This window comes from Anomaloglossus baeobatrachus, chromosome 6 (genome assembly GCF_048569485.1).
Source record: "Anomaloglossus baeobatrachus isolate aAnoBae1 chromosome 6, aAnoBae1.hap1, whole genome shotgun sequence".
Classification (NCBI taxonomy): Eukaryota; Metazoa; Chordata; class Amphibia; order Anura; family Aromobatidae; genus Anomaloglossus; species Anomaloglossus baeobatrachus.
This window is the reverse complement of record NC_134358.1, coordinates 343,579,404-343,606,630: the sequence shown is the minus strand read 5'-3', so window position 1 is coordinate 343,606,630 and position 27,227 is coordinate 343,579,404. Positions and strand designations below refer to the sequence as shown.

The 27,227-nt window shown below is 44.2% G+C and overlaps 1 protein-coding gene across 13 annotated transcripts in view; it reads right to left on the bottom strand.

Annotated features, from left to right (window-relative positions):
- TRIO (trio Rho guanine nucleotide exchange factor) overlaps positions 1–27,227 on the bottom strand; it is a 3,493,742-nt gene that overhangs the window by 2,035,602 nt on the left and 1,430,913 nt on the right. For all 13 annotated transcript variants that reach the window (XR_012724343.1, XR_012724344.1, XR_012724345.1 and 10 more), the window contains exon 42: positions 19,184–19,332. Coding sequence is in view for 10 of the 13 variants with exons in the window: in XM_075314973.1 (XP_075171088.1) it covers positions 19,184–19,332 (149 nt within the window). In the remaining 3 variants the exon portion in view is untranslated. The remainder of the gene's footprint in view (positions 1–19,183; positions 19,333–27,227) is intronic.

The window sequence follows — 27,227 nt, the reverse complement described above, 5'->3', positions numbered from 1 at the left end:
ATACGATTACGACGCTTTTGCGCTCGTTAATCATATCTTAAAGGATTTACACACTATGATATCGACAGCAATGCCGGATGTGCGTCACTTTCTATTTGACCCCACCGACATCGCACCTGCGATATCATAGTGTGCAAAGTACCCCTTAGGATCTGTTTTGTACGTATCCTTTGGTTGGCTCTGGCCTCTCACCGTTTAGCATTGAAGAGGTGAGGAGGTGGCGTGCGTTGATTCTCAAGTATTTGAGGACCTACGGCCAGAAGAAAGCCACTTTGAGAAATATAATTGACGATCTCCAGAAGCTGATGATGATGAGACACAGTTGCCATCACAATCTCAACTGGGAAGGAGGATGAGATGGGAAATGAAGTAGTTGATGATGAGTCCACTAATCCTACCTGAACCGCTGACATGCATAGCCAGCACAGAATTACAGAGGAAGATGGATATGTAGCACCAACACAGGCACCAAGGGGTAGTGGTTTGCCCAGAGTGAGAAATGGGTCAACTGTTTCAAAGTGCCCCCCTTCTGTGGCCCAAGTCAGGGCAATGGTGGTGTTCAGCCGCTGTCTGGAAGTTTTTTTACTGAAAGTCCTTCAGACAAAAACATTGTAATTGGTAGCATCCGCCCTACAAAGTTGAGAAGAGGTCAGGGCAAAGGCAGCCTGAGCACCACCAGTATGCGCAACCACATGGCAGCCAAGAACCCCAGTAATAATAATAATAATCATCTTCATAGCGCCAATATACTCCGCAGTATTCGACAATTCAGAGGCTCATAAACAAGCAAGTAACAGTTAAAAAAAATACAATAATTATAGCAAAAAAGACAACCCTGCTCATGAGAGCTTACATCTACAATGAGGTGGGGGGGACACAAGGTGCAAGTTCACTTCTCATTTTCAATGAGAATCAAGCCACCTCAAAAAACTGGGGGATAGATAAAGGCTGCCTGAATCAGTCAGCCAATCTTTGAGATGCTTTTGGGTGCGGTGGAGTTGGATGGAGAGTTATGTTGTGAGAAGTCGTGGAAGGATTATGTGAATTTAATTTGATTAGGGAATGTGATAGGCCACCATAAAAAGATGTGTTTTTAGGGAAAGTCTGAAGCTGAGTAAGTTGTGGTGCTTCCTAGTTTTTAGGGTCAGAGCATTCCAGAGGATTGGTGCAGCTCCAGGGAAGTCTGGGATCCGCGAGTGGGAGGTTTGGATTAGTGTGCATGTGTAACGCCTCCCTAAAGCCACAGACTCAGACTGGGTGTAAAGGGAGGCTACAGGAAAGCCGCTCACAAAGGACCCCGAGAACTCTGCAACCCTTTAACCCCTATACAGGGATTTGGAATTACACAGAGCCCCAGAGATCACCACCGGTGATAGGCTGTAGTCCGTGGTAGTCAGGCAGGGTCAAAAACCAGGTTACATAGTTACTAAGGTTGAAAAAAGACCTAGGTCCATCTAGTTCAACCTTCCTCCACCAGTTCGACACCTGGTCACTAAGGCACTTATAACCAACAATGTTTTGTGTACTGAGGAAATCATCCAGCCCTTTTTTAAAAGCTGTTATAGTATCTGCCATTACTACCTCTTGTGGTAGGGGTAATGCAATACAGGAACAGAAACGTCAGGCAAGGGCATAAGGAAACAAAGCAGAGGTCAAATCCGGGGTTGGCAGCAAGATACAAAAACGACAGACAGGAGGGTAGTCAAAAAACAAGCAGAGGTCAGCGCACAGGAATCACAAAACAAACAGAACAGGAACCAGGAATACAGAACTATCTCTGGCAGTAGTAAGCAGAAGGGAGGGGAAATAAGAGTGTAGTGTCTTCCAGTTGGATGTAGCTGAATGATGGTAACTTCAGCTGGAAGACACACACCATCTACAGTCAGCCAGTGGTACTGCAGATCCCATGGAAACCCAGCCCAGTGGATGAACAGACCCTGCGCCTAGGCCCGGCGTCAGCACCCGGCAAACCTGGTCAAATGCCGGGGTCCTGGTCTGCCGGGGAAGGGGGGCCCACTCTCGGTGGCAGGGGGATCCGGTGCCCGCGCTGTCACCGCCCCCCCCCCGCCGAGGATCACACTTTCAATTGTATAGGCATATCAGTTACCAATACAATTGAAAGCAATGATGAGAGACGGAGCAGAGTGCTCGCTCTGTCACCATTCTCCCCTCTGTGTCTGACACTGTCGGCATTCTGAGCCTCTGACGGCTCTGCAGGGGAGCGTGGTGATGTCATCACTGCGCGCCTGCTGAGAGGTCAGAGCGACAGCGGTGGACGGCTGCGCCGAGGAGCCTGGAGCAGCAGGGGAACGAGGAGAAGTGAGTATTTATGTAATCGTGGTGGCCAGACGACCATGGAGCTGCATTAAATGATATGGGGACTGTATACTACATGGAGGTGCCTAATGCTATCAGGGTCTGCACTGTGCTATATAGGTGCCGTGTACTACATAGAAATGCCTAATGCTATGTGGGTCTGCACTGTTCTATATGGTGGCTGTAAACTACATGGAGGTCCTTAATGCTATGTGGGTCTGCATTGTGCTATATGCAGCCTGTATACTACATGGAGGTGCCTAATGCTATCTGGCTCTGCTCTGTGCTATATGTTGGCTGTATACTACATGAGGGTTCCTAATGCTATCTGGGACTGCACTGTGCTATATGGCGGCTACATACTACAGTGCTGGTGAAAAGTATTGGCACCCATGCAATTCTGTCAGATAATACTCAGTTTCTTCTTCAAAATGATTGCAATCACAAATTCTTTGGTAATAATATCTTCATTTAATTTGTCTTCAATGAAAAAAAAAATTGTCATAAAGCCAAATTGGATATAATTCCTCACCAAACATAAAAAAGGGAGTGGACAAAAGTATTGGCACTGTTTGAAAAATCATGTGATGCTTCTCTAATTTGTGTAATTAACAGCACCTGTAACTTACCTGTGGCACCTAACAGGTGTTGGCAATATCTAAATCACACTTGCAGCCAGTTGACATGGATTAAAGTTGACTCAACCTCTGTCCTGTGATCTTGTGTGTACCACATTGAGCATGGATAAAAGAAAAAAGACCAAATAACTGTCTGAGGACTTGAGAATCCAAATTGCGAGGAAGCATGAGCAATCTCAAGGCTATAAGTCCATCTCCAAAGACCTGAAAGTTCCTGTGTCTATGGTGCGCAGTGTCATCAAGAAGTTTAAAGCCCATGGCACTGTGGCTAACCTACCTAGATGTGGAAGGAAATGAAAAATTGACGAGACATTTGAACGCAAGATTGTACAGATGGTGGATAAAAAACCTCGACTAACATCCAAACAAGTTCAAGCTGCCCTGCAGTCCGAGGGTACAACAGTGTCAACCCGTACTATCCGTCGGCGTCTGAATGAAAAGGGACTGTACAGTAGGATAACCAGGAAGACCCCACTTCTTACCCCGAGACATAAAAAAGCCAGGCTGGAGTTTGCCAAAACTTACCTGAGAAAGCCTAAAACGTTGGAAGAATGTTCTCTGGTCAGATGAAACAAAAGTAGAGCTTTTTGGGAAAAGCCATCAACATAGTTTTCAGGAAAAAAAAGAGGCATTCAAAGAAAAGAACACGGCCCCTACAGTCAAACATAGCGGAGGTTCCCTAATGTTTTGGGGTTGCTTTGCTGCCTCTGGCACTGTACTGCTTGACCATGTGCATTGCATTATGAAGTCTGAAGACTACCAACAAATTTTGCAGCATAATGTAGGGCCTAGTGTGAGAAAGCTGGGTCTTCCTCAGAGGTCATGGGTCTTCCAGCAGGACAATGACCAAAAACACACTTCAAAAAGCACTAGAAAATGGTTTGATAGAAAGCACTGGAGACTACTAAAGTGGCCAGCAATGAGTCCAGACCTGAATCCCATAGAACACCTGTGGAGAGATCTCAAAATGGCAGTTTGGAGAAGGCACCCTTCAAATCTCAGGGACCTGGAGCAGTTTGCCAAAGAAGAATGGTCTAAAATTCCAGCAGAGCATTGTAAGAAACTCATTGATGGTTACCGGAAGCGGTTGTTCGCAGTTATTTTGACTAAAGGTTGTGCAACCAAGTATTAGGCTAACGGTGCCAATACTTTTGTCTGGCCCATTTTTGGAGTTTTGTGTGAAATGATCAATGATTTGATTTTTGTTTCATTCTCTTCTGTGTTTTTTCATTGCAAGCAAAATAAATGAAGATAATACCAAATAATTTGTGATTGCAATAATTTTCAAGAAGAAATTGAGTATTATTTGACAGAATTGATGGGGTGCCAATACTTTTGGCCAGCACTGTATATGAGGGTGCCTAATGATATCTGAGTCTGCACTGTGCTATATGGCGGCTGTATACTATATGAGGGTGCCTAATGCTATGTGGGTCTGCATTGTGCTATATGCAGCCTGTATTCTACATGAGGGTGCATAATGCTATCTGGGTCAGCACTGTGCTATATGGCGGCTGTATACTACATGAAGGTGCCTAATGCTATGGGAGTCTGCATTGTGCTACATGGGGGCTGTATACTACATGAGGGTGCCTAATGCTATGTGGCTCTGCATTGTGCTATATGGGGGCTGCTTAATGTTATATGGGGGTTGCATAGTGCCATATGGAAGCTGCATAGAGAACTATGGGGGCTTCATAACACTATATGGAGGAATATGGTGGCTGCATATTGCTATACCCCAGAGTTGAATGTCACCTCCACCCCAGTGCTGTATACCCTCTCAGAGTTGTGTATACCCCCAGAGCTGCATGTCACCTCCCCAACTCAGAGCTGTTTGTCCCTCCACCCCAGAGCCACTGCCCCATCTAGAGCTGTATGCCCCCCCTCTGGAGCTGTATGGCCCCCATTGCTGTATATCCCTTTCCTCAGTAATATGTATGCCCCCCAGTAATGTGTATGCCCCCTGCCTCTCTTCTGATGTATATACAGCAGTGTTAGGCTATGTGTCCACAGTAGAATGTACCTGCGGATTTTTCTGCCTGAAAATCCGCGACTTTCGCGGCAAATCCGCACACGCGGATTTGCCGCGGATTTACCGCGGATTTTGATGCGGATTTATTTTTTTATTTTTTTCCCCATTCAAAACCAAAAATCCGCACCAAATCTGCACCAAACAATTGACATGCTGCAGATTTTTCCGGATCAAAATCCGCGGCAAATCCGCAGCGGAAAAATCCGCAGCATGGACACAGCATTTCCAAAATGCCATTGAAATGGCTTGGAAGTGCCGCTGCTGCAGATTTTCGGGAAATCCGCGGCAAATCCGCGGCAAAATCCGCGGTAAATCCGCAGCGTGGGCACATAGCCTTAGTGTTCTCTATGTACGACCATGTCTGTTAGTGACAGCCACCAATCAGCATGGCACAGACATATGCCCAGGAGGAGCTGGATGGAGACAAGCAGGGAGGTGAATGAGGCTGTTGCTGGCTTCCCAATATTAGAAATATCTCTAATGTGTATGTGTGTGCATGTATGATGTGTATCTATGTATGTCAGTGTATATGACTGTGTATAGATTTTTGTCTATTTATATGTGTTTTTGTGAATTTCCCTTTAAATATGTATGTGTATGTATGCCTGTATGTGTATGTATCTGTGCATGTCTATGTGTGGATGGGGCCCACTGAGACTCTTTCGCCCAGGGCCCACAAAAACCTGGAGCATGCCCTGCCTGCGCCCACCAGCGCTGCCGGCATCGACTCCTCTCCCACCACCAGCACTATCCACGGCAGGAAAATGACGTCGCCTGGTGATTGAAGCAGAAATCGATGGAGCAGACTGCTGTGGTCACGTAACAGTATGTTAGTCGAAAATCGTTTGCAGAGCGTAGAGAAAGGGTAGGCTGATAGACAGAGATGAGGGTGGCGATGTAGGGGGGGTGCCGCACTGTGCAGAGCTTTGTGGTTGAGAACAAGCCATTTGAATTGGATCCTGTGATGTATGGGCAGCCAGTGCAATGACTGGCACAAAGCAGAAAACTCCGAGTAATGGTTAGCCAGATAGGTTATCCTGGCTGTAGCATTAAGGATGAACTGTAGAGGAGAGAGTCTAGTTAGGGGAAGACCAATTAACAGAGAATTGCAGTAGTCAAGGCAGGAGTGTATCAGTGCCACGGTAAGGTTTTTGTAGTTTCCATGGTAAGAAAGGGGCAGATTCTAGATATGTTCTTGAGGTGCAAGCGACAGGAACAGCCAAGAGATTGTATATAGGAGGTGAAGGAGAGATCGGTGTTGAGCATAATCCCCAAACAGCAACCCTGCAGGCGTTATTATCGTGGTACCACACACACAGAGAGGGGAGGTTAGTAGATGGAGGGAATAGTTATAGATCCGTTTTAGAAAGTTAAATTTCAAATAGAGAGCAGACATGACCTTGGAAATTGCAGCCAGACATAAGGTGGGCAGAACACAAGTGTACCAAATTTGTGTCTGCAGGTCAAACCATTTCCATGTCGCCAGTGCTACACAATCTGCTGTCTAGGAAGCAGGTGCTCATACAGTACAGACCAAAAGTTTGGACACACCCTCTCATTCAAAGAGTTTTCTTTATTTTCATGACTCTGAAAAGTGTAGATTCACATTGAAGGCATCAAAACTATGAATTAACACATGTGGAATGAAATACTTAACAAAAAAGTGTGAAACAACTGAAAATATGTTTTATATTCTAGGTTTTTCAAAGTAGCCACCTTTTGCTTTGATTACTGCTTTTCACACTCTTGGCATTCTCTTGATGAGCTTCAAGAGGTAGTCACCAGAAATGCTCTTCCAATAGTCTTGAAGGAGTTCTCAGAGATGCTTAGCACTTGTTGGCCTTTTTGCCTTCACTCTGCGGTCCAGCTCACCCCAACCCATCTCGATTGGGTTCATATCTGGTGACTGTTGAAGCCAGGTCATCTGGCGTAGCACCCCATCACTCTGCTTCTTAGTCAAATAGCCCTTACACAGCTTGAAGGTGTGTTTGGGGTCATTGTCCTGTTGAAATATAAATGATGGTCCAACTAAACGCAAACCGGATGGAATAGCATGCCGCTGCAAGATGCTGTGGTAGCCATGCTGGTTCAGTATGCCTTCAATTTTGAATAAGTCCCTAACAGTGTCACCAGCAAAACACCCCCACACCATCACACCTCCTCCTCCATGCTTCACGGTGGGAACCAGGCATCTAGAGTCCATCCGTTCACCTTTTCTGCGTCACACAAAGACACGGTGGTTGGATCCAAAGATCTCAAATTTGGACTCATCAGACCAAAGCACAGATTTCCACTGGTCAAATGTCCATTCCTTGTGTTCTTTAGCCCAAACAAGTCTCTTCTGCTTGTTGCCTGTCCTTAGCATTGGTTTCCTAGCAGATATTTTACTATGAAGGCCTGCTGCACAAAGTTTCCTCTTAACAGTTGTTCTAGAGATGTGTCTGCAGCTAGAACTCTGTGTGGCATTGACCTGGTCTCTAATCTGAGCTGCTGTTAACCTGCAATTTCTGAGGCTGGTGACTCGGATAAACTTATCCTCCGCAGCAGAGGTGACTCTTGGTCTTCCTTTCCTGGGGCGGTCCTCATGTGATCCAGTTTCTTGTAGCGTTTGATGGTTTTTGCCACTGTACTTGGGGACACTATCAAAGTTTTCCCAATTTTTCGGACTGACTGACCTTCATTTCTTAAAGTAATGATGGCCACTCGTTTTTCTTTACTTAGCTGCTTTTTTCTTGCCATAATACAAATTCTAACAGTCTATTCAGTAGGACAATCAGCTGTGTATCCACGAGACTTCTGCACAACACAACTGATGGTCCCAACCCCATTTATAAGGAGAGAAATCCCACTTATTAAACCTGACAGGGCACACCTGTGAAGTGAAAACCATTTCCGGTGACTACCTCTTGAAGCTCATCAAGAAAATGCCAAGAGTGTGCAAAGCAGTAATCAAAGCAAAAGGTGGCTACTTTGAAGAACCTAGAATATAAGACATATTTTCAGTTGTTTCACACTTTTTTGTTAAGTATTTCATTCCACACGTGTTAATTCATAGTTTTGATACCTTCAATGTGAATCTACAATTTGCAGAGTCATGAAAATAAAGAAAACTCTTTGAATGAGAAGGTGTGTCCAACATTTTGGTCTGTTCTGTATATCCTGCCCACAAGCTGTGATTGCACAGACACAGCAAACATCAATCACATCCACTTCCTTGTCCCAGCAAAGCGTCCAGTTGTCTGTACCGGAGAGCTTGGAAAGGAAGTGTAAATACCGAGCCACGCACCCACAGGCACAAAACCAAAACTTGCACTTTGCGAAATTGCTATCCATGGAGAAAATGCCGTTTAGGCTTGTGGGAACACAGTATTTCCGTGATCTCTTGGTTGCGGCTGCCCCATGATGTCCCCAGCCGCCACTATTTTGCCCGTTGTGCCATTCCCAGCGTTACACAAGCACGTGTTAAACAATCTCAACTGTGTTCTGACCAATGTCGTAACTGGGAAGGTCCACATAACAACAAACATGTGGACAAGTTGTTGTGGACAGGGACGATACATATCTGTCACGGCAAACTGGGTGAACCTGGTGGAGGCTGGGACAAAGTCGCAAACTGGAACATCACACATCTTGCACATACCAAGAATAGTGGGCTCTACTTTTACCAGCGTTTCCGCCTCATCATATGCCACTTCCTATCTCTCCACCTCCTGCTCCTCATCCTCTGCTGAATTACCCTTCCCACCACTGCCAAGCAGGGAGCTATGCAGCAGCGCATCGGCAGAGTGGCAACACGCTCTGCTGAAACTGATGTGTTTAGGTCAGAAAGCACACACTGAAGCAGAGCTGTGGCAAGGTATAAAAGAACAGACCGATCAGTGGCTCTCCCCACTTCACTTCCAACCCCGTCTGTTTGTCTGCAGTAATGGGTATAACCTGGTGGCAGCTTTAAAGGTGGGCAAGCTAGTACATATTCTAAGCATGGCTCACGTGCTAAACCTAGTTGTTCATAAATTTCTCAAAACATACCCTGACTTGCCGTACCTACTTGAGAAGGTAGAAACAAAAAAGTGATCTGGAGTAGGAGCTGGTGTACATGCAATGTGTAATCTCATGTTCACTTGAGAAGGTGAGCCATATTTCCACCATTCCTGGATTTACAGTGCTGCAAACGCACTTGAATTTGCGAAGACGTCGAGTCATGTGTGACCTGCCCAGGTGGTGGAACTCTACATATCACATGTTGGCAAGGATTAGTGAGCAGCAGAGGGCAGTAGCTGAATACCACCTTCAACATGTCCGTCAGACTGAGAGTCAGCAACCACACATAAAAACTGTCGAGTGGGAGTGGATCACTGACGTTTGTGAGGTTCTTGAGAACTTTGAGTACTGCACCAAACATGTTAGCTATCATGTGAGCTATATCAGGCTATAATCGGCTTAACCATCCCACTGCTGTGTTTGTTGAAACAATCACAGCATAATCTCAAAGAGGAAGCTTTGAGTACCCAGGATGTGGTTATGGCGCTAGATTTCCCAATGGGTGATACTACCCAGCCCAGTCACTATTCTGAGGCAACATTAGGTGATGATGAGGAGGGAGAGGACTTGTTTTTCTGTGCTACTGAGGGGACTCCCAATGCTACACAGGGGATGCTCAACCATCATGTTTTCAAGCAAGGATGGGCTGGATTGGAGGAGTTGGAGGAGGAGGAGAGTCAGCATGAGGAGAGGATGGGTATTGTTCCTCCTGATGGGGAAACAATCATTTGGCTGTTTGCAGCTTGGCCCATATGGCACAGTTCATGTGAAACTGTCTGTGGCAAGACCCTCGCGTGATACACATTTTATCCAACAACCTATACTGGTTGGCCACCTTTCTGGACACACGTTACAAGGAGAAATTTTCTTCTCTCCTTTTGGAGTCACCAAAGGGTTGCACAATGGAAGCCTTCCAGTGGCTCATTGTAGATCAGTTGCCGAAAACATCACCCTCAGACAACGCTGGCGGCAGAGTTACTGGCTCTTTTCAACACCAAGGATTAATGGGGAGAGACACGAACACCAGGTCCAACAGAGGTAGGGAAAAATGTGCGCAAACTGAGCCATTTTCAATAAACCAGCTCATTAGCAACGGCTATCTGTGCCTGTAACAATGCCAAGGAGGGAGAAGTTGCACAACATGGTCAAGGGGTACTAAAGTGACCATACGTGCATGCTTTCTGATGCATCAGTTCCCTTTAATTATTGGGTGTCAAAGCTGAACACTTGGACCGAACTCTCTTTATACGCCTTGGAAATGGTGGCCTGCCCGGCTGCTAGTGTGATGTCAGAGCGTGTTTTCAGTTATGCTGAGGCAATCATCACTGATTCTCATATTTCACCATTATTTCTTTTTTAATATAATTTGGTATAGACGGTTGATTTCTTTAGGACTTTATAGAGACAGTCAGGAAGAGTTGACGGTGGAAGGGTGCAACAACTTCCATTGCTTCTAGGGGGTGAACCTTAGTGGCACGGTAATACCAGATATTGGCTCTACCTATTTCTTACTCTCCTGTATCATCTTTCTGTTCTTGATTTAAGCCATACTCTTGTGTGTTGGTGTGTGCTTCATTATACCCAGTATATAAGTGATTTGTTTGTGTATATTGCTTATTCTTTATTTTTATGAATACTTATGAAAGTTTAGTTTTAATTCATAATAAAGGGGAGTTTTGAAAGTTAAGTTAGAAGTTTGGGGACCCCGGAACAATAACGGTCAAAGTCCTCTAATCTGGTCACAGTACAAAGGATTTGCCTTGTCCTTCTTGGTATGGACCCGGAACACAGCAACACAGTCCTTCAGTTCACCTACAGTCCATAAGACAGAAGAACAGTCCTGTCTCCTTTACTAGAATCTTGGTCAGCAATAGGCTATAATGTCCTCTGTAGTTTTAAAATATTCCATATTATTGGCTTTTTTAAAACTTTTAGAACTACTCCAACACATCAGGTAAGCAACAGACATAACAATATAGCTCCACCAGCTTCCAGCCCATTCTTCTTAGGAAGGGGGCCCTTTGGTATTTCTACCCATAGGGTAGTAATTCCTTCCAGTGCGGCAAACCAAGCCAGGATAAAGGTTCGGAGGCCAGGTTACCTTCTCCGCCAGACCATCCAGACAGGCCTCATTATCAGGAACTTTTGGCCCAACGACGTTCCAGGCTGGAGGAAGAAACCTCCCCTGCTATTTTGTTCACCAGCAGCATTAGAATCCCACTGGCTATGTGGGCAATGCCCCTCCTTGGTGTGACTCTGCAACTCTCGCTGCACGTGATCTAGTAACTGACGTAAGCGGCTGCACACTTCTCAAATAAAAAAGCCCGGGGGCCTACCTCATTTCTTGCCTCCTTTTCATGTACCAGCTGTGCCTGGTACACTACAAAATATGAGGATGAAACTGTAGCCTTGTTATCGCTCTCCTGAGCTCCATCATCGTCCAGCGTAGCATTGAATCATTTTTTGCTTCATTGAAGTTGTCGTCCCAGCCTCCAACTTCTCCTTCATCTGATTCCTGTGTCTGAGATCGGATCCCAGCAGACTTTTTAATGGCACTGACCATATTGCGCGCTTCCTGGTGCTACTACACTCTTCTGTGGGCTGGACATCTCTTGGCATGTGACGTACTTTCTTTGGTGTCTCTTCCTATTTTCTCACTTCACTTCTTTGTGGGCAGACATTTTCTTTTCATCTCACTTTCCATAGGTGGGCACCTTTCACAAGGGGCCAGCAACCTTTTGCAGGACACTTCCTCCACGAGGAACATGGGAAGGGGTGGACAACTCTTTGCACCCTTTTATGTCCTCTACACCCACGATGGGTAGACTCTCCTTTTTCAGCTGCAACACAAACCACCATCTTGATAACCTTTCTTGGCACCATCTTTGTAAACTATACAACCACCATTTTATCTCTGTCTCGAGTCTTTCCCACATTCCTTTCTGTATCGCCCCTATCTGCATCCCGACCTGTCCTGCCCCTCTTCTCCAGTGGGGTCACTGACACTCTCACTTTCCTGGCAGCCCAGTGATGACTACTGCATCCCCGGTTCCTGCTACCAACTCCCTGAGTCTGTGCATGGAGCACAGATCTCTTAGAAGTGTCTTTAAGGTGTGGATGAACATGCCCCTTTATTAATGGGCCAGTGCACCCTAACCCTTAAGTATTTCCTGGCCTATGGCCGAGAGACATCCGGTATTTAATGCACCTTCCCCTTAATGGAAGTGCCTGGGCACCATGTTCCAAATGTTGCTACTTCTCAGGTCCCTTTGTGCTGCCGCTGCTGTTATTGCTTTGTGTGCTGTATTGCTGATACTCTTCAGTGTTCAAGGGCATGACAACTCTGCTGATGCAACTACCCACACCTACTATTGCAGCTGTCGCAATTGTCCACACCGGCCACTCCTATAATACCGGCTGCTTCTGCTGCAACTACTCATTGCGTCCGCCACTGTTGCAACTGCCTGCCTCAGCCGAACCTACGATACTATCTGCTGTCCCTGCTATCATAAACTACCTGTGGCGTCAGCTGCCAGATCCCATGGGGCTGCCACTGTCAGCTACGTAACAGCGTGTTTGCCTATCTCCACCTCCAGTGGCTTTAGTGAAGACTCAGTAGTCGATAAAGGTACGTTCCTCTAGGTCAGTAATCAGTGCTTTTGCTCCAGTTAATCCATTTACCCCTTGCTCGCCTAGCGAGCATTACACTTTCCCCTTGCAAAACTAGATCCTGTCGACTATGCCAAGTGTAATGTGTTTGCGGACAGTATTCATGGGCGAGGTACTTGTCTTTTATGCACAGGTAGAGCTGTAATGCTACACGCATGGTCAAGATGTAATGGTACGGCCACACACAGCTATTCTTAGTTCCCAACTGACTAATGAGGACCACACTCATTGGGATACAAAGATACAACTCCTGACTATAACCTTGAAATTCCACTGGTCTGTGTAGGAGAATGTATATCCCAATATGGAGACCATAGTTTCCTTTCACTGTGGTCAACTGTTCACTAGCATTCTACTGATATAATGCCTTCTCTTTCAGTTCCCCCTTTACATGGACACTCTATTATTATCTGATCTATTATCTGATCTGGGGATTTCCCTTTAGGCTGGGTTCACATATAGCGACAGCGACGACGACGTCGCTGTTACGTCACCATTTTCTGTGACGTAACAGCGACCTAGTAAGTCGCTGTTATGATCGCTGCTTAGCTGTCAAACACAGCGACGCAGCAGCGATCATAACGTCGCTACATGTGCAGAGAGCAGGGAGCCGCGCACACTGCTTAGCGCTGGCTCCCTGCTCTCCTAGCTACAGTACACATCGGGGTAATTAACCCGATGTGTACTGCAGCTACATGTGCAGAGAGCAGGGAGCCGGCACTGGCAGCGTGAGAGCGGCGGAGGCTGGTAACGAAGGTAAATATCGGGTAACCACCTTGGTTACTCGATGTTTACCCTGGTTACAGCTTACCGCAGCTGCCAGATGCCGGCTCCTGCTCTCTGCTCGCTTCATTTTGTCGCTCTCTCGCTGTCACACACAGCGATCTGTGCGTCACAGCGGGAGAGCAACAATAAAAAAACGAACCAGGGCTGTGTGTAACGAGCAGCGATCTCACAGCAGGGGCCAGATCGCTGCTCAGTGTCACACACAGCGAGATCGCTAATGAGGTCACTGCTGCGTTACAAAAACCGTGACTCAGCAGCGATCTTGCTGTGTGTGAAGCAACCCTTACTCTGCACAACAACCACATTTATAACAATGCGTGAGTGTGTGTGTGTGTATGTGTTTCCAATTGAATATAATAATGCTAATCAGAGGCAAAAGAATTAAGAAACCGTCCTAATGTCAACAACAAAAAGAAAATGGGGGGGAGGTATAGAAGTCAACAAGCATTTTGTGTCAGTTTCTTCAGGGCATGTTATGAAACACTGTGGGTGGCATGGAGCAGTTTTCCAAATTGCATTATAAAAGTCACACCATCTTTCAGCTGTAATATTAGTGATTCATATATACACAGCTGATTGGCGTTGCAACCTTTATACAGCGACTGCATCGAAGCTGCATTATTACTGTTAGGTAGCCACCAGTCTCCAGTCTAAAAAAAAGTTTTAATTTGTTCATTTACTTGAAAATAACTTTGGTTATGTGGTTGACTTGATATACTGAATTAAAATGAACTTGTCAGACAGTGATTTGCCCTTTGTTCTCAAAATTCCCCAATATATAATTTATATGAACCTTTATTACCAGAAAGCATAGACACATCAATGGTGCATCCGTGGATATTTGCTGGGTTACTCAGGTTTGCTGATCTGGTTGATAGGTTTATATTAGGGTAAGTTCACACAGTGCGTTTTTCGCGGCGTTTTTTCGGGTGCGTTTTGCTCAGAAAACGCTGTGACATTTTTGCTGTCTGCACACAGCATTTTTTTTAGCTGTTTTTTGTGCTGCACACAAAAACACAGAATGTCAATTATTTTTGCGTTTTTCACTGCGTTTTCCACCCATTGAGTTCAATGAGATGTTCAAAAATGCAATGAAAAACGCAAGTTGCAAATATAGCTGCGCTTTAGTGCATTTCTATGACTAAAAACGCAGCTATAAACACAAGGGGTGGGTAGTAAAGTGATATATACAGGAAGAGGATTCCTTCTGTCAGTAAACACAGAAGCGTGAATCCTCCCGGTACCGTCACCGCTGCGTCCACCTCCAGTCCTGTGCATGTCCACTCCCGTTCGGCGCCATGGCTGGGTGGAAGGTGGAGGCAGCTGTGAAATCAAAAGTGAACAGTAGAAAAAAAAAATGTCATACTCACATGTCTGCAGACTCTCGGTGGCATGTCCGCTCCCAGCTCCTCTCCCAGTACCGCCGCTTCGGCTGTGTGCAGTCTCCCCGGGCACGTCTGATGGCTGCAGGACCTGGCGATGGATCACAGGATGCAGTCACCTGACGCATCAGCTGATCGTAAGTCTCGCGGTGACGCCGGCGCCCGGCCGGTTTCACCTATCAACTGATGCCATTAGGAGACTTCATCAGCTGATTACCGTCAGCTCCTGCAGCGATCAGACGGGATCAGACTCCGCTCCAGGAGCTGCCGGTAATCAGCACATAAGTGAGTATTTTTTTTATTTTTTTTTTTTTTGCATTGATACATCAGCTGATTGTATAAACGGCTTTTATACAATCAGCTGATGTGTGATGTGATTCACATCCTACAACCTGACACATCATCTGATCACTTTGCCTTCCAGCAAACCGATCAGATGATATTGGATCCGGATTGGACGGCGCGGGACCTTGACCCAGGATTACTGCGGAGGGGGGCTCTTTATTTCAATAAAGATGGAGTCACTAATTGTGTTGTGTTTTATTTCTAATAAAAATATTTTTCTGTGTGGTTTTTTTTTTTATCTTTGCTAGAAATTCATGGTGGCCATGTCTAATATTGGCGTAACACCATGAATTTCGGGCTTAGGGCTAGCTGATAATATACAGCTAGCCCTAACCCAATTATTACCCAGCAAGCCACCCGTCACCAAGGCAGCTGGAAGAGTTGGATACAGCGCCAGAAGATGGCGCTTCTATGAAAGCGCCATTTTCTGGGGTGGCAGCAGACTGCAATTCTCAGCGGGGGTGCCCAGAAAGCATGGGCACCCTGCACTGCGGATTCCAATCCACAGCTGCCTAGTTGTACCTGGCTGGACTCAATAATTGGGCGAAGCCCACGTCATTTTTTTTTAATTATTTCATGAAAGTCATGAAATAATTAAAAAAAAAAGGGCTTCCCTATATTTTGGTTCCCAGCCGGGTACAAATAGGCAGCTGGAGGTTGGGGGCAGCCCGTACCTGCCTGCTGTACCTGGCTAGCATACAAAAATATGGCGAAGTCCACGTCAATTTTTGGGGGGGGCAAAAAACTCCTGCATACAGTCCTGGATGGAGCATGCTGAGCCTTGTAGTTCTGCAGCTGCTGTCTGCTCTCCTGCATAAACTATTGGATGGAGTATGCTGAGCCGTGTAGTTCTGCTCCCCCTGCCTCTCCCTCCAGCATACAGTCTTGTATGTAGCATGCTGAGCCTTGTAGTTCTGCAGCTGTCTGCTCTCCTGCATACACTAGTAGAGAATGAAGAACATATTGAAGAAGGAAATGACATCAGACCTTTTTTTTTTTCAACCATCTTTAATGGCATTGTTCACTGATAAAAAAACGCATCAAAACGCAGTGAGCAAAAACGCAGCAAAACGCAGCCAAAAACGCACCAAATCGCGGTAAAAGCGCATGCGTTTTTGCCGTTTTTTTTGCTGCGGGTGCGTTTTTGTGCGGTTACACAGCGTCAAAAAAACGCAGTGTGTGAACCTAGCCTTAGAGATTTAAGGGTTTCTAAAGTCTAATCATTATCACAGATCGTGATCTTTTCCAGTTTATGCAGATCAGGCATTTGGCGACATCATTGTTTGGGTCCTCTGGAATCTCTAGCTCTACTGAGTTTGAAATGTTGTGCAGAAGGGGCACATCTACAAAAGGGTTGATATTGGATATTAATAAAATAATTAGGTCTTATAAGGGTGGATCCCAAATAAAACATACCAATATGAGTAAATGGGAGAGTTTTCCGGGAAGGGAGCTCTCACCACAGGTCTGGCAGACAATATGGTGTAAAGCAGCTAAGTCTTCAATTTGCACTCAGTATAAAGAAATTCAATATAATATTCTCATGTTTTGGTATCATATCCCAAGTACTGCTTAAGAAATGAATACTCAAATCTAGAACATCTGTTGGCGCTATGGCTCTTGAATTGGAACCTGACAACATAGTTTTTGGACTTTTGGGAATAAAGTTTCATTTTGGAAACTGGTCAAATCCATGATTCAAGATGTTCTATTCACAGAAGTTCCATTGGATACATCTTTTATTTCTCCACAATGTAATACCAAGGGGAATTGAGAGAAAGTCGTCTAAATTGGTTCTTCATCTCTAAACTGTCTTCTCCTCTTAGTCTTACCTCTTAGAAGTACTGTGGTCGGGTATGCAATATCCAAACATGGAATATTTGACTGCTTCACTGAAAGCGAAGATAGAGCTATTTGGGGTGGTGTGCGCCCCAATGGACTATTACTGGATGCAATATAATGAGTGAACTCATTTTCAATTCCATGTATTCCAGTTTCTTCATCCTCCATCTAATTATTCAATGTCTTTAGTGTGTTTTATTGTATGATCAACTAGAATATGTGGAAAAATATTGTAATTCTATGATATTTTTGGAGAATATCTCTTTGGTGTATTATTAGGTAAAACATATGTGAATACCTTTATGATCTCCAATTTTATAGTAATTTTTACTTTTCAATAGCAAAATCTCGTTTTCTTTTTATTTTTTTACTTTTAATAAAAAAAGATAGTTTGAAAAAAAAAATGAACCTCTTTGAACATGATGGCAATGAAAATAGCACTATGGCTGTCTAGTAACTTGTCCACCGATAATTATTATATGTTTTTAATATAGATCCGATGTGCCAATCATAAGAAATGTAGTTTTGATGTCATATGCATACAAGGCTGAAAATGCATTTGACATCTACAATCCATCTGGACCACTTTCTGAGAAAGCATTAGCATGCCACTGTGGAAAAAACAAATCTCATACATGTGAACACTAGTGATGGGCGGACCCGGACTGTAAAAGTCCAGGATCCGCGTAGTTTTAAAGGTACCCAAGTGCCTGGCCCGGAATTTCGGGTGTTAATCTAGATCTGGCAACTCTGGAAATAAAAAAGAATAAAGGAAAAATAAAGAAAAAAAAATGAAGCAATCACGCTATACTTATCAAGGCCTCGGAGCGGCTGTAACTGCTCCCATGGCCACTCATTCACTTCCGGGGATGCTCTACATCGCTCATCCATATGCACTGCTTTCCTCATCCACTGGCAGTCCTGGCATCTGTTATTGGTTGCAATCAGTCATGCCCCCAACGTGTGTGACAGTGTCTGACTGCAACCACTCACAGACGCTGTCTGCGGGTCTATTGTAGAGTAAAAAAAAATAAATTAAAAAAAAAATGGCGTAGGGTCCCACAATATTATGTAGGATGTATGCTTTATCTGTGCTGGGTATCATAATATGAGGGGACCCTATACCAATTTATTTATTTATTTTTATACCACGATAAATGCACATAGTGCCTGTGATTGGACGCAGTCAGTTGACATGCTGGCAAAGAAGCACCCTCTTGCAGAACTTTATTACCCCCCAAAACACTCCCTGCAGGTCTGAAGTAATCCACACAAGGTCTCACGACGATTCTAGCTCTGCTACATGTAGTCACATTGCGTGATCATGGCACATGACCACCCACTGTGGACTTCAGGCAGAGACTGAGCAGAAATCAGCAGTGACGTTACTCAGGTTAGCCGCGGGCCGCCACCTGTAACTGCAGGTAACTTGACCTCAGGTTACCTCACATGAGGTAAGGTGACTGAGTTTATTGAGGTCCCTGAGGTCAGGTTACCTGTGGTCACAGGTAGAAGGCCATGGGAACCTCCAGCTGTGGCCACAGCTAACCTGAGAAACGTCACCGCTGATCGTGTGGCTCACTCAATCTCTGCCTGAATCTCACGGCGGGTGGTCATTTTCCATGATCATGCTGTGTAACATTAGATGTAACAGAGCCGTAATCGTCGTGGGACCACATGTGGATTACATCGGACCTGCAGTGGTGTTTTGGGGGTTAATAAAGTGGTGAAGAAGGGTGCTTCTTTGCATTTTATTTCAAATAAAGGGTTTTTGGGGTGTTTGTGGGGCCCATTATTTTTATGGAAACTTTGTGAGGCCGATTATTCTGTATTAAGAGTTATGTTGGGCAAATTCATTATTTTGTATGAAGGAATATGTGGGACCCATTATTCTGTTTGGGGGGGGCTATGTGTGGCACATAATTCTCTATGGAGGACTAAGTGGGGCACATAATTCCCTATGGAGGACTATGCGGGGCACATTATTCTCTATGGAGAACTATGTGGAGCTCATGACTAGGTTGGCCCACGACTTTGTCCAAGTTTTTAAATTTGGCCCTCTGTATGTTTGAGTTTGACATCCCTGACTTAAAGAATAAAATAATATACACTAATGTAATTTTCCTTACTGTCGTCTCTTTAAAGAACTGGATTTCCTTTCTTCCATCCCTTCAATTGGGGAGGCTGAAGACAGTAGAGATGTATCTGAAGGATTAAAAGAAGGACTACTGCTGTCACCTTGATCTACTTGAAGAAAACTTGGACGGTCTTCTAAAGCCTGTAGAATAAAAAAAAAAGTGATTTCAAGCACTTCAAGTACAGAATATAGGATTATTTAATTGTTCAGTACTTAATTTCATAGACTATAAAAACATATATACAAATATGCTAGGTGCATAAAGCTGCAGTAAGCAGCAAGTTATCTGCTACAAATTACTATAGCTAAAGAAAATAAATACTGTATATAAATAGGCAAAATCACCTAAAATCAATTGTCACAAAACTCTTGCCATGAATCCTGCATATATAATAAAAGAAGTCCTACCTAAGCCTGATTAGTATCCAGCTTGTAAGTCTAAGACCGCACTTTGCGTTTCCACCTGCATTTCAGGTGCTTTTTAGGTCCGTTTTGAGAAGCACCTTTTTGATGCCAAAAGGCATGCGTTTTGATTTTACAGCAAAGTCTATGGAAAATGGGGATTTCTAGACCGCACTTTGCGTTTTAAAACGCTGCTTTTACTTTGCTTATTTTGTGGCAAAAAACATGCGTTCAAAGAAGCAGCATGTCAATTGTTTTTGCCATTTTGGGTGCAATTTGCTAACATTGCAGTCAATGAGAAATGGCAAAAACCAAGATTCCTTCAAATTCCTGCATTTTACCTGCTTTTTATTTGCAGAAAACATGCGTTTTGGACTACCAAAACTCAAGCTTTTTGGACATTAAAATGATTTCATATGTCCCTTTACAGACACACATAGTCCGATAATTAAATGAAAGAAAAATATAAATTTATTGCTATTTCTCCAATAAATAGTATATTACCGCTATAATTTTATTCAATATTTCTATTTTCTTAATTATTTCTAAAATTCTATGTGTTCCTTTTTTTCTCTTTTTTCATTGTGTTTGACTGTTAAAACTTTATTTAGCAGTGTCTTGATGTTCAAAACGCGTCTGTCAAAACGCAGGTGAAAAAGCATGTAAAAAGCGCTGAAAACACATCTAAAATGCGGTAAATATGCACGCATTTTCAGCGCTAAATTTCTGAAAAAGGCAAGTTTGGTCAAATTAATTAAGCCCAAAACGTGCGTTTAGAACTGCAAGTAGGAGAACGCAAAGTGCGGTCTTAGCCTTAATGTGCTCAGATACACGTGGTCAAAATTGTTGGTACCCCTCATTTAATAGAAGAAAAACTCACAATGATCACAGAAATAACTTGAATCTGACAAAAGTAATAATAAATAAAAAAAAAATCTATGAAAATGAACAAATGAAAGTCTGACAATGCTTTTCTCCTTCCACAGAATTTGAATAAAAAAAAATAAAACTCATGAAATAGGCCTGGACAGAAATAATGGTACCCTTAACCTAATATTTTGTTGCACAACCTTTTGAGGCAATCACTGCAATCAAAAGATTCCTGTAACTGTCAATGAGACATCTACACCTCTCGACAGATATTTTGGCCCATTCCTCAAGAGCAAACTGCTCCAGTTGTCTCAGGTTTGAAGGTTGCCTTTTCCAGACGACATGCTTCAGTTCTTTCCAAAGATGCTCAATAGGATTTAGGTCAGGGCTCATAGAAACCCACTTCAGAATAGTCCAATGTTTTCCTTTTAGCCATTCTTGGGTGTTTTTAGCCGTGTGTTTTGGGTCACTATCCTGTTGCGAGACCCACCACCTGGAACTGAGACCAAGCTTTCTGACACTGGGTAGCACATTTCTCTCTAGAATCCCTTCATAGTCTTAAGATTTCATTATACCCTGCACAGATTAAAGACACCCTGTGACAGATGCAGCAAAGCAGCCCCAGAACATAACAGACAAAAAAGGGGGGAGCCAGCACTGTTTGAGAATTGTATGCAAACAATTAAAAGTGAAAATTCACATATTATTCCAACTGTATTATAATGCAATATAAGATTTTTAGCAAATAATTTATCAATTTTTGGAGCCGCCCCTGCCCTGTCACGACAAATCTCTATAGGGGAGCCCTACCGTATATTTAATATTTACATTGTGCCATGCAGCCTCCTAAATTCATTAAAAGCAGAACCATATTGAAGCACACAACACAGAACACATATACTTGTAACATTTCAGAAACCGCTTCCATGCTTTCAAGGAAAGGCAACAGCGAATGAAGGCAACCCAAGTCCCAGCATGTGCAGCGAACGCCACACACGCGGGCACAATGTCAGAACTGGCCCTCACAGTGCCAGACCAGGGTCCATGAATGAAGGCGGAACAGGACCAAGTAAAAGGTGCTTAATTAACAAAGCCTGTGGACAAGGGGGAGGTGGTTGAATGTGAACAGCCACCAATGTATAATTTTGATAGAAGCAGAAGTAATTTTCAAACCAAACCAGGCGTGCACGGCATGGTGGGAGTCAGCCACCGGACCAGTAAACAACATAAAAAGGTGGGAGCCAACAACACTGCTTGAGAATGGCATGCAAACAATTAAAAGTGAAAATTTACATATTATTCCAACTGTACTATAATGCAAAGTGAGATTTTTAGCAAATAATTGATCAATTTTTTGAGTCACTCCTGCCACGTCACAGCAAATCTCGATAATCACAAAACTAGGTACAGGGTAATAAAGCTATGTATAAGCAATTATATAAATAATATAAAGCTATTTGTCAAGCATGGTGGAGTTAATTGCTCCAAGCGGTTGCTTTGGTGCTGCTAAAGTGGGAGATCTGTACAATATAAAAGGGATTTTGAATAAGGAAGGCTATCACTCCATTTTGCAACGCCATGCCATATCCTGTGGACAGCGCTTGATTGGAGCCAATTTCATCCTACAACAAGACAATGACCCAAAGCACACCTCCAAATTATGCAAGAACTATTTAGGGAAGAAGCAGGCAGCTGGTATTCTATCTGTAATGGAGTGGCCAGCCCAGTCACAAGATCTCAACCCTATTGAGCTGTTGTGGGAGCAGCTTGACCGTATGGTACGCACAAAGTACCCATCAGGCCAATCCAACTTGTGGGAGGGGCTTCTGGAAGCATGGGGTGAAATATCTCCAGATTACCTCAGTAAATTAACAGCTGGAATGCCAAAGGTCTGCAAAACTATAATTGCTGCAAAGGGAGCATTCTTTGACGCAAGCAAAGTTTGAAGGAGAAAATTATTATTTTAAGTAAAAAAACATTATTTCTAACCTAGTCAATGTCTTGATCTATATTTTCTATCCATTATGCAACTCATTTGATAAATAAAAGTATGATTTTTCATGGAAAAGACAAAATTGTCTGGGTGACCCAAAATTTTTGAACTGTAGTGTATATTTATATATTTATTCCCATGAATGAAATGCGCGTCGGGTGAGTGGTGAGTGAGCAGTTAAGTTAAGAAATTCATTCTAACATGTATCTATCAAACAAAAAGAGTTTATAACTGCTGCTGGAACCAAAGGGTCTGCTGAACAACAAAGCTAATAGATATGGAAGACCTGACCCGAGTTACAGGTCACTCGGATACAGGCTGAGAACCCTGTTAAGAACCACAGGGTACGCAAAAGCTCCTAGTTACTTCACTGGAGCTCATAGAACCTCTCAGAGGCTATACAAACATGCACAGTGTAAAGTTACTGTGCTAACTGCACTAAGATAGAATAGGTGCGGTCTCCTATCAAAGAACCTAGATACGCCACTACACTACTATAATCAGGCTCTCCCCAGGCGGGTATTGTGACGACATGGACACCCAATGCCTATCATGGGTTAAAGTTTCTTAAAATTCAGCCAGACGTATTGTTCTTCTGTGTGTTAACTCATGTTTGCTAAACTATTGTTTCTCCAGACCCTTCCGAGCAATCATTGTAATGTAGTTGTGTATTGCTAATCTAATATAAATTACCTTAGTAGCCATTGTCTAGTCTGTGACTTGCAGACTTCATGTAGATATTCTCAGTCTTTCTATCCACATCATTTAAATGAATATTATCCATGCAGCTTGAAATGCATCCAATAAGAGAAGCAACCTTGTACAACCAATCCGATAAGGGCACAGTATATCCGAAGGGAAGGCTATGGCTATAAAAAGGGACTTCTTTAAGTCACCAGTTGTTGATGGATGCTGATTGATCCAGTCTAAGCTCTTAGGAGCTGGCTAGGGGATCATAACCAGGATACCTTGTGGACTCAGTCTAGGGACTTTGGCTCTGACTAGAGGATCACTTGGCTACATGGCTTCAACCTAGGGACTCCGGTTCCAATTAGAGATCATATCCACAGTCTAGGGATTTCGACTCCGGCTGCCAGGATTATAACAACATACCAGAGACTACTTAAGGAAGAAACCCAGGTTGGGACAATCCAGTCACCTGACTACAGACTTTGCAGTCCTCAGCCAGCTTCCAAAATCTGGCATTATTCCTTTCTCAGTGGGTGCCCGCCGAAAGCGGGGTGCTGCTGGATTGGAGTAAATAGCCCTGGAAGCTCTGAGGAACGGACATTCTAATCCCTGGTGAGCCAGCGGAAGGGTGAGACTCTGTTGCCTGTTACATTTGTGTGTTTTGCTGGTTATGTGCTATGTGCCGTTAATTGTTTGGGGATCCAATAAAGTCTTAATATTGTGATTCCCTCACCCTGTGTTGTCTGAGTAGTGTTCCGCCCACGGTTAAGGAGGTTGTGTGTTCAGTTTGGGATGAGCCCTGAGCCATACTGTCTTTCTAAAGGCGGCTGGGCCAGCGAACGAGAGCACCCACTGAGCCCCGTGTCTCCACAGGTATCACTCCAGCCTGTCTGCTGTGCCCCAAGTCGGCGACAGCTTACTACCGCAGACCACACTAGCAGACATAATGGACCCACAGTCGCCTCTCCCTGCCAACCTAATGGTGCACAGAAATGGCAACCATGTGCCTCCAGGAAATGTGACAATTGCGCACTGAAGTGCACCCTCCAGGGTCCACCCCAAACCTGAACCAGACCAAGATAGCAACGTCAGGGACCAATGATGGTGTACCACATCATCAGTGACATCTCCAGCAGCCAATCTGGGACCGCCACGTCACTGATGACACCAGCACCGCCTCAAACACACTACCAGGTATTACCTGATGACCAATGGTGATCAGCAGTATCATAGGGTCAGCCTTCCGGGAGCCAATCTGGAGTGGCAACATCATCAGGACATCTGACGCTAACCAGCCAATTAGGTCCTGCCATGTCACGGACATGCCCAGTGTAGTCTTTTCCGGACTTCCTCTTAGAAAATGCACAAAGTATGCGAGCATGCTCAGTAGCCTGAACAGACAACTTAGCTTCAGAAATTAGACCATCATGCTGAGCATGCTCAGTAGCAGCAAGTTGGCAGGCAGGAGAATCCCTCATGAACGAAGCAGGGGTGACCGGGGGCGACCGAGGCAAAGGAGATCCTCGGCACCTTACACATATATATATATATACATTTTATATATATATATATATATATATATATATATATATATATATATATATGTATCTGTAGTGCCCGGGCGTTGCCCAGGATAGTAACAGTCTCTCTTCAAGTTTCTGTCTGTCTCTGTCTGTATCAGCTTCTCTGTCTGTCTCTGTATCAGTCTCTGTCCGTCTCTCTCTATCTCTGTGTCTCTCTCTTTCTCTGTGTCTGTCTGTCAGTCTCTTTCACCGTCCGTCTCTTTCACCGTCCGTCTCTTTCACCGTCCGTCTCTTTCACCGTCCGTCTCTTTCACCGTCCGTCTCTTTCACCGTCCGTCTCTTTCACAGTCCGTCTCTTTCACAGTCCGTCTCTTTCACAGTCCGTCTCTTTCACAGTCCGTCTCTTTCACAGTCCGTCTCTTTCTCTTTCCCTGTCTCTTTACTTGTTTCTGTAGCTTTCCCTGTCTCTTTCCCTGTCTGCCTGTGTCTTTCCCTGTCTGTCTGTGTGCATCTGTCTGTCTCTTTAACTGTCTGTGTCTCTCTGTCTCTTTCAATCTCTCTCTATCCATCTCCCCACCGACATCTTATTACCTCACACATAAGCTTCTTATACTAATAATTAATTTTGTTCCTATAGCAACCACTCACAGCTCCTATTAATAACCTAATAGCTCGCCACTCCATTGACTTTAATGGAGGCAGGATTTTTGGAGAGTGACTGTAAAGCACGGGGTTAAATTTTCCCGTCCAAACATAGTCTATGACATTCCCTGAGTCACATGGAGTGTTTGTGCAAAATTTCATGATTGTAAATGCGACGGTGCGGATTCCTTTAGTGACATACATACACACACACATACATATACACACACACACACACACACACACACACACACTCAGCTTTATATATTAGAGATACACAGCAAAGGAGGGTGCCGTGAAGGGGCGCTGGGCTAGTATTACAATGGCCATTTTAATATTCTAAATACCTCCAAAAATATATATTAGGTAGAATTTATTGTGGTTTTGCAGTGTGCGACTGTTCATTTTTTCTCATATATTTCACATCACGTATAGATACGCACCTGTTCACATTTGTAAAGGTGCTGTCATTCCAATTTGAAGTCAGGTTAGTACCAGCATTGAAAACCAGCAAGGGAACCCCTGTTTTCATTGTATACAGTACAGACCAAATGTTTGGACACACCTTCTCATTCAAAGAGTTTTCTTTATATTCATGACTCTGAAAATTGTAGATTCACATTGAAGGCATCAAAACTATGAATTAACACATGTGGAATGAAATTCTTAACAAAAAAGTGTGAAACAACTGAAAATATGTCTTATATTCTAGGCTCTTCAAAGTAGCCACCTTTTGCTTTGATTACTGCGTTGCACACTCTTGGCATTTTCTTAATGAGCTTCAAGAGGTAGTCACAGGAAATGGTCTTCCAACAGTCTTGAATGAGTTCCCAGAGATGCTTAGCACTTGTTGGCCCTTTTGTCTTCACTCCAGCTCACCCCAAACCATCTCGATTGGGTTCAGGTCTGGTGACTGTGGAGGCCAGGTCATCTGGCGCAGCACCCCATCACTCTCTTTCTTAGTGAAATAGCCCTTACACAGCCTGGAGGTGTGTTTGGGGTCATTGTCCTGTTGAAAAATAAATTATGGTCCAAGTAAACGCAAACCGGATGGAATAGCATGCCGTTGCAAGATGCTGTGGTAGCCATGCTGGTTCAGTATGCCTTCAATTCAATTTTGAATAAATCCCCAACATTGTCACCAGCAAGGCACTCCCAGACCTCCTCCTCCATGTTTCACGGTGGGAACAAGGCAAGTAGAGTCCATCCATTCACCTTTTCTGCGTCACACAAAGACACGGTGGTTGGATCCAAAGATCTCAAATTTGGACTCATCAGACCAAAGCACAGATTTCCACTGGTTTAATGTCAATTCCTTGCAAAACAAGAATGCCGCGGAGACACCATCACATGTTTCTCAACGCTGGCAAGAAACTAGCCAGGTCTTTCACCGGGAAGGAACAGCCACGGGAAGGGCAGTCTCCAGTCACGGAAAACGCCTATACCAAAACATGGTATCCATCCACAGATAGCTGTTTCGGGGTATTTGCCCATCATCAGTGTGGAGAAGGAAACTGGCAAGTGGGAGCAATGCCTAGTAGAAGACCACATAGGTACAGATGGTTGACCTCGGGGAGATCAACATCCAACACCTCAGAGACACCATCACATGTTTCTCAACGCAGTGACAATAGAACAAGGCCCCCTGGGAGAATATGCAAAACAAGAATGCCGCAGAGACACCATCACATGTTTCTCAACGCTGGCAAGAAACTAGCCTGGTCTTTCACCGGGATGGTGGTAGTTTCTTGCCAGCACTGAGAAACATGTGATGGTATCTCCGCAGCATTCTTGTTTTGCATATTCTCCCAAGGGGCCTTGCTCTAGTGTCACTGCGTTGACAAACATGTGATGGTGTATCCGCGGTGTTGGATGTTGATCTCCCCGACGTCAACCATCTGTATCTAATGTTAATT